This window comes from Notolepis coatsorum (assembly GCF_963971535.1).
Source record: "Notolepis coatsorum genome assembly, chromosome: 5".
NCBI lineage: Eukaryota > Metazoa > Chordata > Actinopteri > Aulopiformes > Paralepididae > Notolepis > Notolepis coatsorum.
In genome coordinates this window covers 142,149,739-142,166,353 of record NC_140169.1, presented here as the reverse complement: position 1 = coordinate 142,166,353, position 16,615 = coordinate 142,149,739, and the positions used below count along the sequence as shown (strand labels likewise).

The window sequence follows — 16,615 nt, the reverse complement described above, 5'->3', positions numbered from 1 at the left end:
CTACGTTATATTATTGTTGCAATCAGTGTGACCACGGCATGAGAAAGAGCGCGTGTTCCGAAAATCTTGCCAAAAAAAAAAAAAAAAGGTGTAGAAGAAAGACAAACAGCAAGTGTGTGTGACATGCATTGGACGACTGGAATTATGAATCACTATTGTTTACTTTAAAAGGATCCCCATTAGCTGCCAAGTGGCGAGCTAGTCTTCCTGGGGTCCACACAGAAAGACAACACAAAACATGAGATGCATACGACAATCACAATTCACTTAATTAACAATGATAATCTAAAAACAGTAAAACATTGTAGACATCTTTATAAACATCAGAATATTCACTTCACTGATTGAGCAAATAAAAAAGATAAAAAGGTAGGATGGGCAAACCTCGACAACAGACCCCATGGAAGGACCCGCTTGGTTCTCATCGGCTAGGGCACAGTGGGTCATCCGTGTGGAGCGCTGCACGGGCACGCTCAGCCCTTCTCTGTGGCCTTTAGGAGAAGAGAACATGGCTCTCGTCACGTGTCAAATCCCACCCTTTACATAGTATCGGCTGATATTGGCATTAAAATGTAATATCGGAAATTATTGGTATCGGTTTTCAAAAGAAATTAAAAAAGTTATTTTGTTTTTACATTTATTTACCCAGGCAAGCAAGTAAGAACAAATTCTTATTTTATTTATTGTCAAAAGTATGCATAATGTTGTGTTAATTCCACAACAAGAGATATGTAATGTTAATTACCGGTACCTGAAATTATTCCGTTTTTTGGGGGGGAAAACCCCGCATACAGTATATCGGTATCCGAAATTAAGAGTTGGACAATATCGGTATATCGGATATCGGTAAAAAAGCCAATATCGAACATCCCTACTGGTTACTGAATGTTAGTTGTTGCCCTTCTCATTTTGCATAGTGTTCTCAATGTGTGTATAAAGTGTGGTGTTATACTTATGCAAAAAACAAGAACAAGAAGAACTGTCGATTACTACTAGGTTGTCTGATTCTTTAATCAGCTGAGAAACTTTTATCGATTTATTTAATGTTGAATGAGTTAGTAGTTCTTGCTGGTAATGCTAAATACTAGCCTGGTAGCCAGGCTCATCTGCTACCACAAACTGAACCCAGAGGCACTTCAGTGGGCGTGGGTACTCTCCTCGACAGACAACCTGCTTCAGCCAATCAGCGTGGATTTGGCAACACAATGGCGAAAGCGCCTTTTCTGCCCGAGAAAGTCTGCTAGTGCGTACTCTTGTTCTTGTTTAATTGTCGTCATCGAGTCCATTTCTCATTTAACTTTACTGCACGTATGGCTGTGTTTATTCTAATGACGCCAATGTTACAGCTTGTTACTTTATCCTTTAAATAAAAAGCCTACAGGCCTTAACCCTTTAAATAAAAATCCTACTGGTCTCATCCTTTAATTAAAAGCCTACTGGTCTCATCCTTTAAATAAAAAGCCCACTGGTCTCATGCTTTAAAGAAGACATGCATTGCTATTCCTGGCACTATTTGGGCAACTTTACACAATTCCTGTGAGTCTATTGAACACATCTGTAAGTTTTTTTTCAAAGAAATATTCATTGTTTTATATTTCTAATCAAGTACTCAAAACCATAATTGTTCTCCCTTTGGATTTCAGGCTGTGTTGGCCTGGCTCCGCCCATAAGCACTTTGAGTGACAGTCATCCACACAGTCTGCGACTGGCACAGAGAGAGATAGAGAGATAGAGGAGGGGGATACTAATTAATTTCGCCGCGGGGGGGCATAATCCCACAGGACAATGCATTGGTAACTTGTTTCAATTGACAATATATACCTCTGTGATTATTATTGTACGGATCGGAACACGGGCGTGCACGTGGGAGCATGCGCTATGATATTACAGTGATATGCTAGTGCTCCCAACTGCGAGGGAGAGAGAGATAGAGGGACACACGGAGCATTTATTTTACACACAACCTGTGTAAATGCTCCGTGTGTGTGTGTGAGAGAGAGAAGACGCACGGTCGGGTCCACGTCATTACTTTTACCAACCCAGTTCCAGTTCCGCGTTGCGTTCTGCGATCCGATTGGCCACTGACGTTTCTGGTCATGTGACATCTGCTCCAATCGTGTGACGCCTGTTTCTATCACCGGTTAAGCTTAGGCACTCTTTCGAAGTTGGTTAAGGTTAGAGTTTGTCTTAGAGCAGGGCGATAGAACACCAGCCCCGATTCCAAACTCTAACCTTAACCAACTTCGAAAGAGTCGCCTAAGCTTAACCAGTGATAAACTAGGCGTTAGGTAGTTTGCAGGCTGTTCGACGCGGAAATAGGCGCAGAAACAGGCGTCACACGATTGGCGCACATGTCACATGACCAGAAACGTCAGTGGCCAATCAGATCGCAGAACTGGGTTGGTAAAAGTATAGACGCGTCCGGTCCCTCTATCTATCTCTCTCTCTCTCTCTCTCTCTCCCCCTCTCTCTCGCTCGCTTGTTCTCTGCCTCTGTCAAACCCAGTTTGAGGAAGTGTCGGGTTACACTATGCCTGCCTCTCTCCCTCCCTCCCCCTCTCTCTCTCGCTCGCTTGTTCTCTGCCTCTGTCAAACCCTGTTTGAGGAAGTGTTGGGTTACACTATGCGCTACAACCACACAGAGCCAATCAGATCACAATCAGCTCCATCAGCTCCTTGCGAGTCAAATCAGAATGACCTAAATCACTGGAGGAGGAAATTGTCTCAACTGAATTAGAGCAATCCGGTAATTATATGGTAATTAGAGACACAGACCCATTGATACTAACCCCATATTGCTATAAAACAATGCTAAACACTGGAAAAAGCCATTTATAATGCACTGGACCTTTAAATAAAAAGCCTACTGGTCTCATCCTTTAAATAAAAAGTCTACTGGTCTCATCCTTTAAATAAAAGGCCTACTGGTCTCATCCTTTAAATAAAAAGTCTACTTGTCTCATCCTTTAAATAAAAGGCCTACTGGTCTCATCCTTTAAATAAAAGGCCTACTGGTCTCATCCTTTAAATGAACCTACTGGCCTCATCCTTTAAATAAAAAGCCCACTGGTCTCATCCTTTAAATAAAAGGCCTAATGGCCTCATCCTTTAAATAAAAAGCCCACTGGTCTCATCCTTTAAATAAAAGGCCTAATGGTCTCATCCTTTAAATAAAAGGCCTACTGGTCTTATGCTTTAAATAAAAAGCCTACTGGTCTCATCCTTTAAACAAAAGGCCTACTGGTCTCATCCTTTAAACAAAAAGCCTACTGGTCTCATCCTTTAAATAAAAGGCCTACTGGTCTCATCCTTTAAATAAAAGGCCTACTGGTCTCATCCTTTAAATAAAAGGCCTACTGGTCTCATCCTTTAAATAAAAGGCATAATGTCTCATCCTTTAAATAAAAGCCTAATGATGGTCTCATCCTTTAAGGGGAGACACTGCAGGTGAATAGGCAAATATACTTTTTTTGTTGATTTTGAGATTGTTATATTTTGCTTCCTAAACATGTCTTCTATGAAACTAGTGACAATAAAACGTCAATAACACACATTTAGTTGTTTATTTTACTTCATTTTGCCTTATTGCATCCATAAATGTGCACATATTTAATGGGGAAGTGCCTCATTTGCATATATAAACATAAAATTCTGAAAACTTGCAATATATTTTTTCTTAGTTTATATGTACATAACAAACTGGGAAAGTTTCATAGTGATATCTATTCAAATATTTTTTGCCTATTAGGGGGTACTACACTGTAGTGTGTAGTTCTGTTCAGTTCAATAACATCATTATTATTATTATTATTCAGTTATCGGGCATGTGTTTAGGTTGTCTATTACTAATGGTTTGATTAGGTATTGTGTTTGTAAATATCTGTTTCAAAAAAAAAAGTATGGCATTTTACAATACAGAACTTTAAAGGCGTTTTCCCAAAAATGAGTTTTAAGAGTTTTTCCTCATACTCTGAGCCAGAAATCTCCACTTCAGTAACACTCACATACACCAAACCTTCCAGTTCTATTCATATCTATGTTCTGAAGGTATTTATAGAAGGGTTTGTTGATATCGCATTCATACCCTGATTTATATCACATTTTATTCCTAAAAACATGGCGAAATATGGAATTTTACCATAAAAATGGACTGAATGGAGTATTTTCTGATTTATGGAGTGATAAAAAGAGATATCCAAAATCCCCTCTGTAATAACCTTTGGCTCTAATATGTCAACAAAATGAAACTATAATTTTGAAAATGGCTTTATCCAATGTTCAGATTTCTGTCCCGGAATTATATGCAAATTATTGTATATTTAAGTAGATCATGCCTCATTTGCATATTTAAACATACAATTTCAGAAAACTTGTAATACAAAAAAGTCTTGTCTTAATATAAGTAATCAACTGGGGAAGTTTCATTGTGATATCTATTAGTTAAATTGTTTACCCTATTCACCTGTAGTGTCTCGCCTTAAATAAAAGGCCTACTGGTCTAATCCTTTAATTAAAAGGCCTACTTGTGACTGGCCTCTTCTTCATCCCCCGGGGTCTGAGGTCCACCATGCTGGTTCTGAGAGGCGAGCCTGGTTCCTCTTCCTCCTGGACAGACACTCTTCCCAGGAGAGCCCTGCGGGAAGAACAGCCCAACGTTACATCATCACTGGGCAGCACACTCAACTTCAGTCAGTGTTGAATATCATGCAGATAGTGTCTGGAGAATATGGGGCGTCTACCAAATCATATCACAAGCCGAATATAATCCTGCACATGTCAAATGACGACAGGAATAAGCAGCAATATTTCCCCCCCATACTTTTAAGTTAACACATTTTCCCTTATTTTCCAAAGGTCCACAAATATTGCAGACTACGAATGTCGACAAATATTAGACTATGAAAGTGTCCATGGCACCAGCTCCTCCAATCATCAGGCCCAGAACCACAATTCAAACAGAATTGACCGTGGTGGTCATGATGGTAACAACAGGGTTCCCACAGACTTGCAAAATGAAATTTAAGGACTTTCCTAAGCACTATTTTTCATTTAAAAAAGGGTATTTAAAAAGGATACAATTCACTTTTAAATGCCTGTTTTTATAGAAAAAGATATCCGATCCGATATTTATGGCTTAAAACAAACCTTTACGACAATTAGTTACTTTAAATTAAAAAAATATGTATTGCTTGATTCAGATTTTTTTTTATCATGGATGAACAAAACTTTCAATGTGAATTTTCAAGGACTTTTTAGCACCTTGTTAAAAGAATGGGCCGTTTAAGGAATTCCAGGCCTCAACTTTTTTTGGTAAACAATCAAGCACTTTAAGCACTTCAAGGACCTTGTGCGAACCCTGCAACAAGCACACGCTCAATTTAAACATTCACCTTTAACAGTCACTTTAAACACTACACCATATGTTATCTATTTATTACTAAAAGATTTGCACAATCTCAGGAGGCTCAGTCATACAGACACCAAGCATTTCACTGTAATGTACAGTCACCTTATATGTGACAAATAAAAAAAAACTTTTTTGCGACGATGCACCCACTGTTGGCACTGCTGGAGTCTTTCCACAGGCAGCGCGCCGCACTTCAGTCCTTCCTGCAAGACGGCGTCGGCCTTCTGGACGTCGCCCTGCTTCTCGAACTCCTCCGACCAGGCGACGTAGAAGGCGGCCTGGGTCAGTCCGACGCCCTGGCCCTCCATGTAGCTGAACGTGTCCCCGGGCACCTTGCTGATCTGGGCCTGAACACGGAGGCACAGAGGTGACTAGTAGGGATGTTAGATATTATCGGTCGATATATATTATATATATTTTTTTTTACATTTATTTAACCTTTATTTACCCGGGCAAGCAAGAACGAACAAATTCTTATTTTATTTATTGTGAAAAGTAGTAGGGGTGTAACGATGCATCGATCCTAATGTGACGATTCAACTGCATCGATTTGAAAATGTTAAAATCGATAATAAGCTAAATAAATAAAGTTTTTGCTTTTATTGACCTATAGTCCTCCATTCATGCTGGGTGAATCAGTTCCCCCAGCCACATCTGTGTATTAAAATTTGGGGGGGAATTAACTGATGGAAAATTTATCGAATCGCATCGTGGTCAAATGAAGAGATTTCATGATGCATTGAATCGTTGCCTGAAGAATCGTAATAGAATCTAATCGTTGTGAGGTTGAATCGTTACACCGCTAAAAAGTATGCATAATGTTGTGTTAATTCCACCACAAGAGATATGTAATGTTATTGATTGATTGAAAACTTTATTAACAGATTGCAGAATGGGTACAATACAGTACAGCTCAATACACACAATTGTTAAGGGGATGCAGACCAGAGAAAGACTTTCGTCTTGTTTACATCAGGGTCCCCCATTTTCAATTCATCAGGACATATATGACATACATGACATACAGATAGTCAGTACTGCTACATCTATACATTTATGACATACCAGATTTGCAAATACAGTACTGTTTGTGATACAGAAGGAGTCAAGAAAAGGGTGTATATACATTTGACGTAGAAACTGTACATTGGTTAATTACCTGAAATTATTCCGTTTTTTTGGGGGGGGGGGAACACTGCATACATCAGTATCGGTTGATATCGGTAATTAAGAGTTGGACAATATCGGTATATCGGTAAAAAAGCCAATATCGGACATCCCTACTTGTGGCGTTTAACACATTGGACGCCAGCAACGTCATAATTCGTTATTGCCCGCCATGCGTTGAACGCCAACAACGTTCGTTGTTGGGATCAATATAAAATAAATTCACCATGGCATTCATAATTCATCCAGCCTCCCTGCGGGACTGCAGCTGCACCCTGTCTGATATTGCGACGCCTCAATACCGCCACCTGGTGGATGATCGGGCGAGTTACACTCCACGCCAAACCGGAAGTGGCGCTGGTGCATCAAGGAAATCCCTCCGGCAGTACTATCTTGTTACGTGGGTCCAGACAAACACTCGAGTGCATAGGATCGATTTCGAAGCGCAATAATCTATATGATTTCGACGTTTATTGAGTCATACAAACGGGAAATGGATCTAGCAGATAAGACATCAAATAATTGGAATATTTTTCCTCCAGTCTCATCGGCGAACAGTAAGAGGAATCTAACGTTATTTTCAGCTTGATTGTCCATTTCTTTGTTTGCAATCCATCTGATCAATGTATCAACCCATACTAAATAAAGCCGTTACTGACGATCAAGGAATTATAAACTACCCCCCCCCCCCCCCTTTCATTCACGCATGATGAAGCATAATGTATACCGATCATATACATTTGAATTTTTTAATATAGCGTGTATAGGAAAGAAACGTCAATCGATAATCTACCATGTGCTTCAGGGCCTATAACTCGCGTTTTTGGAATTACAGCAGAAAAGCTTAAAAACACTTATATTCTCGACGGTATTAACACAACAATGTATGAATGAAAAAATATAACGTTCCCACATCCGGAACGATAGATACCCGATGTTGAATGGGCCATAGTAATGTCAATATAGCTATAATATTTAAAAAGTTATAGCCCTGCAAGGAAGGTAAACATCTCCATAGGCTTACAGCGGTGGCAGACTGGACCCAATGATGGGCATACTGCGTGGAAATCAAAGTGTTAAGATTTGCACCAGAGATTCAGCTCGGTGTCATCAGGGCGTGAAGGGAGAAGCCATGCACCTCCTTCCCCAAGCAGCCCCTTGAAAGGCAATACATGTAAAGACTAAAACATGAAGGCTATAATCTAAAGGCTGGGCTGATATTTACAGACCGTGTTATCCAATAATGGGATTTTTTTTGATATTATGATTCTTGATACACTGTTTGAGCTTAAAACACACCAACATTTTGGGGGAATTAGCTCACCGTCTTCTCCAGAGAGAGACAAGAAGATAGATACCAGTTTCCTCTCTGTGGGTTCAGTAGAAAGCTATCTGGCTGCACGTTAGCCTAGCACAGCACAATGAATGGAAGCAGACATGGCCGGTTAGCCCTGAGCATTGTCCAACTAACACCTGTCCCGAAGGCTAACCGGTCGTGTCCGCTTCCATTCATTGTGCTAAGCTAGGCTAACGTGCACTATGCATCATCAGCAACAAAGACCTGCGGCAACGAACACAACAACAGCCAGCAGAGAAAGAGATTCTCCAACGGTCTTGGAGATGGATTGGCCATACACTCCGTAAACCATCCCTGAGCATCACAAGACAATCTCTCAGGTAGAACCCCCAAGGGGAAAGAAAGAGAGGCCGACCACGAAACACCTGGCGCCGAGACTTGGAAGATGATGCCAAGAAGATGGGACACACCTGGGGCCAGCTGGAGAGGTTGGCTCAGGATCAGAATTAATGAAGATGTTCATCAGTATGTAATACTATGGAATCTACCTTGCCTACCGTAATTCATCTAATAGTAACCCCGGCTTGTATTTGTTTCAACTGTAGCGGATACCAGGCTTGTATTAGGAGGAGGCATGTATAAGAGAGGCCTAGATTTCTAATTTTCAAACGGATCATAATGAATAAATCAACATTTTGTGTCAGTTTGAACCCAGTAAAATGTACTGGGTTCATTTATTGAAACCAAGTACTATATGAAATACGGTAGTAAACAGTGCTATTACAGGTGGTCAAAAAAAGTTAAATAAAGTAAAATAGTGCAATCACAATACTGGTATAATAATAATAATAATAAAATAATAATAACTTCGTTTTATACAATTCTGAGGTAGGCTTACTCTCTTGGTAAACATTAACACCATACCATTATATGGTATTTACTGCACAGCCAGGCCAGCATATAACAACAATAACAAAATATATTGCCTATGGTAAATCCGTTGAGGGAAATACCGTAATTCCTCTAATAGCTCAACAGCGCACCGGTCATTAATAGAGACCCGGTTTTTTATTGAATACCGGTTACTATTAGAGGAATTACAGTATATTACTACCTACTATGCTAGTAAGTCTATACCACTATGCACTCAAGTCCGTAGCACTCAAGTTCAACATGGTTTGATAAACAATGTTACTGTTAATGTAGCTGCCAGAGTTGTACCCTTCCTGCTGACTGTTGTACAGAACTTGTAAGTCGCTTTGGACTAAAGTGTCAGCTAAATGACTCAAATGTAAATGTCCCTATTTTAAATACATTAAAAAAATATATAAATTCTTACCAGTTTAATCCAGAGGTTAACATAGCGGGTGTCATCCTGGTATTTCTCCTCCTTGACAAGCTGCAGCACTGACCTCTGCAGCAGTTCATTGAGGCCGCTTTCTCTGCCGCCCTGGGGGAAAGCCTGGAGCGTCCACGCCACGTACCTGCACCACCACACAAGCGGACGGGACTCAAAAACGGCGGGTGACGGGAAGATCCATTTGCGTTATAAATTAAACTAAGTTGATTCGTAGGGCTAATTGGTCATTAGTCGACGTAGTTGGAATTAGTCTTAGTCCACAGCCTTTGGTACACCTCACTACTTCCTCTCGTCACCGTACCTGCTCCACTACCAGCTTCTCTCCTTTCTGTGGGACCCGCTTTACTCCATACTGGCTTCCCTGAGTGGAGCCCTGAGCGGAGCCCTGAGCCGAGCCCCTGGCCCATGAAACTTTAGGTGCCTTGCGTAACCCGGTTCCCCGATTAGTGTGAGCGAGTGTCTCACTATGGGGAAAGCATGACCTCATCAGAAGCTCCAGATGACATCATCAAGTGAGCCCCGATTGGCTGGTATTGATGACACGACGCACGTCGGGGAGGAACGGGACCCTCCTGCCAATATGATAATGGGCTGACAGCGTGTCAGTCGTCATACAAAATCCTCTTCTCACAGAAGACTACCGTGCTTGGGTACCTATAGCTGAACGGCCCTCAGACTCGAGCGGCCATCTAGTCACCAGGCTTCAGATGATGAGGTCACGCTGGAGAAAGACAACTCGTAACTTTTGATGCACGGTTTGCAACCACTTCCTCAGTAGAACATAGGAAGACGCATCCGATTATACTGGGAGCTTCCCATTTTGGAAAAGGACACAACAAGGCTAAAACACTTTCTATTGTATTGGAGCGTGGTGAGAGGATGCAGGACGGTACTACGTTTCTCAATACAAAAATGATCACAATGGCCTATCCGCTAGTCAACATCATGCCAGACAAAAGGTTAAAAATAAATAAATGTTAAGCCATCCTTTAACCCTTTCACTACCAAATGGTTAACCCTTTCACTGCGAAAATACAGAATGTTAAACCTTTCACTGCCACACGACAAAGGGTTAACCCCTTCACAACCACACTGCAGAAGGTTAACCCTTTCACTATCACACTACAGTGGTAGTGAAAGGGTTAATGTCCAATGATTAGGGCTGGCTAGGCACAGATTGGCACCGATTCAATTTGATTTCAACATCTTATTCATTCAATATCGATCAAATGAGGCTTGATGCTGCTGGTTTCAGGGCCCCAGCACCTGGCATTGTTGTGAAAAGATGTCACTTGGTGAACTGAGTTTCTGTGGCAGTTAAGCAGAAACTCTGCACAACAAGGCAAACTAGAGAAAACCGCAGGACGGAAGGCGCGCTAGAAATAACCTTTAGCTAAACACTGAACACATTCACTGAAAAAAGGCATAGATTAAAAGATCGATTGTTCTTTTGGGGGGGCTTTACTGTATTTTTCACCCATCCCCGATTTAGTAGTTATGACAATTCTCTTCCTGGTCGTTGCGCGCATTGCCCCACTGTCGGTCTGGGAAGAGTGTAGAACTACCACATGCCTCCTCCGATTTATGTAGAGTCGCCAGCCGCTTCTTTTCACCCGACAGTGAGGAATTTTTACTGGGGGAACGTAACGCGTGCAGAGGTTCACGCTATTTCCCCCAGATCCCCTCCCTGCTGAACAGGCGCCCCGACAGACCAGTAGGAGTCACAGTTTACAACGACCAGGACACACACCCCACAGCTGGATTTGATCCCAGAGTCTCTGCGGTGGTAGGCGAGCGCTTAGTCCAGTGCGCTACCCAGCCGCACCCTAAAAGACAGATAGATTTTTCTCAAATAAAACTATTCAATGCCCATTTTTATATTTCCCCCTCCGGCCCTAGTGATGAAGAATGCTTTGCATGTCCTAATTTAATGATTATTTTATTGTAGGTCATTAAGCTTAGTCAGTCTCACCTGTCCCAAACATCAAGCGGGTCATCTCCAGTGTAAGAGCGGAGTTCCATTTCAAATGACCTGAGGGGACAAAACCAGAATGTTGAATTAAAATTCAGATTTTATTGTCACAGCTTTTTAAATGTACATACATTGAGAAAAACGTGACATGCTTGTTTTTCCCGGGTCCTCGACCGTAGTAGATTTGTAATCAACAATACACATTACACTGGACCCCAGAAGGCAAAAGAAAGAAAGGGAGACCTAAAATGGCGTAGGACTATAGAGAAAGAGCTCCAGCAATACCACCAGAGCTGGGGGACCATAGAGAAGATGGCCAAGACAGATGCAAGTGGAGAAAGTAAATAAGTCATGTGATAATTTGTGAGTCTATCGGTCAGTAGTCTCCTACCAAGTGTCATGAAGAGGCCCCCTGCGGACGGGTGTCCCCCAGCGCTCGGATCTAGGACCCCTTCTCTTCTCCCTCTCTACACTAAATCACTGGGTAACATTATCACGTCTCATGGCTTCCCCTATCGTTGTTATGCCGACGATACTCAACTCTTCCTCTCCTTCACTCCCTCAGATATCCACGTCTCTGAGCAGATCTCGGCCTGTCTGTCCGACATCTCCGCCTGGATGACGACAAACCACCTCAAACTGAACCTAAGCAAAACAGAATTGCTCCACCTGCCGGTCAAATCCTCCCCCCTGACCGACCTTTCCATCACAGTCGAGAATGCAGCTGTGACCGCGTCCCCGACCGCCAAGAACCTTGGTGTTGTTCTCGACGACCAGTTGAACTTCTCTGCTCACATCGCAGCGACAACCAGAACCTGCAGATTCCTCCTGAGCAACGTCAGAAGAATCCGCCCCTTCCTGACAAAAGAAGCCACCCAACTCCTCGTCCAATCAATAGTAATCTCCCGCCTCGACTACTGCAACGCACTGCTCGCTGCCAGCCTCTTCAACTCATTCAGAACGCAGCGGCCCGTCTGATCTCAAACCTACCGAAGTCGGCCCATGTCACCCCACTTCTTAGGGACCTGCACTGGCTCCCCATTGCTGCACGAATCCGCTTCAAGGCCCTCGACCTAGCATACCGTGCAGCAAAGGGAACTGATCCCGCCTACCTCCGGTCAATGGTCTCTAACTACACACCCTCAAGACCCCTACGCTCTGCATCTTCTGGCCACCTCAGACCTACTCCTATCCGAGCTCCGGGAGGGTCATCAAAGAGAAGCCGCCTCCTTGCCCCACAATGGTGGAATGAACTACCCACCCCAGTTAGGACAGCCAAAACCCGCACAATCTTTCGCCGTCGACTAAAGACGCACTTCTTCAACCATTATCTGAATTAAAAAGAAAAAAGAAACAAAATATCTAACCCTAACTAACCTTACTGTCATGCACTTGTCCTAATAAACTAACCTACACTGTAGCACTCAAACACTTTGATGAACATTGTTACTCAGCTGATAGAGTTGTGCCCTTCCTGATGACTTGTCGTACAGAACTTGTAAGTCGCTTTGGATAAAAGCGTCAGCTAAATGACTAAATGTAAATGTACTCTGTTTCCCCAGTGGAAGTAGCTGTCCAGTGTTCTCTTGGATGTCGGTGAGGTGAGGCACAGTAAATTGCCGTTTCAGTCACTCCATTCATCACCGACAGTCACTATACATACAGGGTTCCCACAGACATTGCAAAATGAAATTAAGTACTTTTCTAAGCACTATTTTCCATTTTTAAAAAGGGCATTTAAAAGGATACAATTCACTTTTAAATGCTGTTTTTTATTGAAAAGAAAATAGGGTCCAATATTTATGGCTTAAAACCAATTTCCGACAATTAGTTACACTTTAGATTAAAAAAAATTATTTCAGAACTATTTTATCATGGATGAACAAAACTTTCAATGCGAATGGTTGATTTTAATTTCAAGGGCTTTTTAAGCAGCACCTTGTTAAAAAAAAATGGGCTGTTGTAGGAATTCCAGGCCCGATTTCTTTGAGTAAAAAATCAAGCACTTTAAGCACTTCAAGGACCTTGTGTGAACCCTGCCGCTTCTAGATTCAGGAATAATGTGCTCTAGGGAAAAGGTGTGCAGGTCAGCTGTAGAACTGTTTTACGATGAAGTGACAGTCATCATACCGCCTTTGCTGCTTGATGGCCGCGTGGCTGGACCCCTTCTCGGGCAGAGACGCAGCGCGGCCTCCTCCTCTCCGGGGCCGAACATTCTCTCTGCAGGACTCCAATTCTGCCGCTCCCGCTGGCATAACGTGACACTTCAACACACAGGAATTAGTGGCTATAACAGCCTGCTCGGGACCAGCATGAATTATGATGAATTGAAAATGGGGGACCGTGATGTAAACAAGAAGAAAGTCTTTCTCTGGTCTGCATCCCCTTAACAATTGTGTGTATTGAGCTGTACTGTACTACTGTACCCATTTCAATCAATCAATCAGCATAGTCGCTGACTCGCTAATCGGGACAACTTGTACCACTATTGATCATTTGGATGATTCGTGTCCATAGCGTATCCTGCACTACTAACCTAACGTTACCTCTCATAACAATCTTCATTATACCACCCCCAATAATAATAATATACTGAAGAAGAAGATGATGAATGAATGAATGAATGAAAACTTTATTTAACAGATTGCAGAATGGGTACAATACAGTACGGCTCAATACATACAATTGTTAAGGGGATGCAGACCTGAGAAAGACGTTTGTCTTGTTTCCATCAGGGTCCCCCATTTTCAATTCATATAGACATTTATGACATACACAACATACATGACATTTATGGCATAGGGGACATATAGGTATTTAGTACCGATACATTTGTGACATAAACGGTATTCAAATATACAGTACCGTTACCCCTAGATCCTGACAGAGTATATACATATGATGGGGAGGGGACTGTACATTAGGAGGGGGTGGGTGGGTGGGAGAGAAATATACATACGGTGGGGAGGGAATATATACATGCGGTGGGGAGGAGACTGTCTATTAGGAGGTGGTGGGGGTTTTGGGCATTTACGGTGGCCGGTTTCGAATTGCAGCCTCCCGTAGGTGCTCTTTAAGAGCGGTTTTGAATGTGGGCAGGGATACACATTCCTTTACAGCTTTGGGTAGGGCGTTCCACATTGTTGTGGCATAATTGCGAAACGTGTTTAGTCCCTTATTTGAGCCGAATCTGGGTTTAACATGATTTGTTGAGCTTCCTCTGGTGTAGTGGTTGTGGTATTCACGGACCTTTGGGAAGTATTTTGACATGTACAATCATCATAGATCTAGCCTCTTTATTTTGCTCTCAACGTGCACCAGATTGATGCATTTAACTTTAAAATGTAAAAAAAAAGTTACGGGGGGCATGCCCCCGGACCCCCCTAGAGGCACAGCACCGCTGCTGAATTTTTTTTCAGGGGAAACACTGAAGACACAGATGATTCATTACGGATCTGGAGGAGCGGTATAGTGAGGAAAAGAGGGTGTTCATGCTGCTGAACAAAGCTAGTTACTTGGATCCACACTTCCATCGAAGAAGGGAACATAAACAGGAGGTGGCCTTACTGGAGGAGATGAAACAAGTGAACAGAAGCAGGAGGTGCATATGGCCTTACTGGAGGAGATGAAACAAGTGAACAGAAGCAGGAGGTGCAGATGGCCTTACTGGAGGAGATGAAACAAGTGAACAGAAGCAGGAGGTGCATATGGCCTTACTGGAGGAGATGAAACAAGTGAACAGAAGCAGGAGGTGCAGATGGCCTTACTGGAGGAGATGAAACAAGTGAACAGAAGCAGGAGGTGCAGATGGCCTTACTGGAGGAGATGAAACAAGTGGACAGAAGCAGGAGGTGCAGATGGCCTTACTGGAGGAGATGAAACAAGTGAACAGAAGCAGGAGGTGCAGATGGCCTTACTGGAGGAGATGAAACAAGTGGACAGAAGCAGGAGGTGCAGATGGCCTTACTGGAGGCCAATCTCATCCTTTGTTTACCTTCTCCTGTGTTGTTCTGAACGTGGTAGAGTCCAGCAGCGTTCTGCTAACAACACGAGGTGGTTCTTCTGCAGGGAGTCCGACACAACAACACCGCTCATGTAACCTACTGGTTAGAAGTAGCCGGACTTCGGGCTCATTCCCTCTGGAAGGTGGTGACAGTAAACCAGGAAACAGTTCATTTGGGTTTGCAGGTTTTAGTTAGTCTAAAAGAACTAAAAATGTCCCCCCAAAAATGTAATTATAAGTGAAATTGAACTTCTCAATATCGGTTTTATCTTGTGACAAAGTTGAGCTCACTATGAATTGAAAATGGGGGACCCTGATGTAAACAAGACGAAAGTGTTTCTCTGGTCTGCATCCCCTTTACAATTGTGTGTATTGAGCTGTACTGTATTGTACCCATTCTGCAATCTGTTAATAAAGTTATCATTCATTCAGTTTTCTTTCACTGTTTCTGCAGGGCAGAATAGTCCCATCAATATATAACATAACACTGTATGGTATGATATCAATGTACAATAACACTATACAATATACCTACTCGTATTAGCTAAACCACTGTCTAGTATGCTTCATTGGTGTATTCATACTGTAAATAATACTGCACATAACGTTACATTAGCTTAGCATATTCATTCCGTAGCTTCGTCCTTTATTATACTCCACATAACATTCACATAATATACTGCAATGCACTGTACTGCTACTTTGCACTCTGGTTTAGATGCCAACTTAATTTCCTTGTACTCTGTACCTATGCAATGGCAATACATGTAATGATCTAACCGAATATTGCCGGTTAATTAACGTTAGATCAGCTTAACTAGAACACTTTATTAGCCAGCTAAAATATTGGCTCACGTTAACGCTATACCGTTGGCTAAAAGTAAAACTCGTACCAACGTTCTGTTGACACTTGACAAAATTGGCTGAAAACGTTCCTTGGTGGTTAAACTTTAATTTACGTACCTTTTATTAATGTCAGCTCAGGAGATGTTTAAAGTGGAATAATGGTCGGTCTGTGTTTAATATTAATCAGAGACGCCAAACAAACAACTTTTAAATCTACTGCTGCTCGCAAAGAAGACAAGTGATTGGCTCCTCGAAATCTTCATCACTTCCGTTTCTTTTTCTTCTGTTTAAATTAACAGCGGTTGCCATCCACAATTGTTGCATTGTCGCCATCTACTGGACTGTAACCAATTATTTTGATTACACGTTATATTACATTTGCTGACTCTTCTTTGCTACTTCACTTACTACTACTCCAGTGCAGTTAATTACCATAGCGATACATGCCGCAGGAACAGTCTTTTCCCAACCAGATCCACTCCTCGTGTTCCCTTCTTCCTCTTCTTCCCTTGATGAAACCATTTTAACTTAGCAAGTTAGATAATGTTAGCTAGAATTATCGAT

At 42.2% G+C, this 16,615-nt stretch overlaps 1 protein-coding gene across 1 annotated transcript in view; it reads right to left on the bottom strand.

The window, feature by feature from the left end:
* LOC311228764 (mitotic checkpoint serine/threonine-protein kinase BUB1 beta-like) overlaps window positions 1–16,274 on the bottom strand; it is a 44,200-nt gene extending 27,926 nt beyond the window's left edge. The window contains exons 1-8 of the mRNA XM_084314705.1: window positions 16,169–16,274; window positions 15,197–15,341; window positions 13,333–13,466; window positions 11,203–11,262; window positions 9,210–9,354; window positions 5,557–5,753; window positions 4,523–4,632; window positions 385–491 (exon numbers count right to left, since the gene is read on the bottom strand). Coding sequence (XP_084170831.1) covers window positions 385–491; window positions 4,523–4,632; window positions 5,557–5,753; window positions 9,210–9,354; window positions 11,203–11,262; window positions 13,333–13,457 — 744 coding nt within the window. The 5' untranslated portion in view covers window positions 13,458–13,466; window positions 15,197–15,341; window positions 16,169–16,274. The remainder of the gene's footprint in view (window positions 1–384; window positions 492–4,522; window positions 4,633–5,556; window positions 5,754–9,209; window positions 9,355–11,202; window positions 11,263–13,332; window positions 13,467–15,196; window positions 15,342–16,168) is intronic.
* Between the last annotated feature and the right edge of the window lie 341 nt (window positions 16,275–16,615).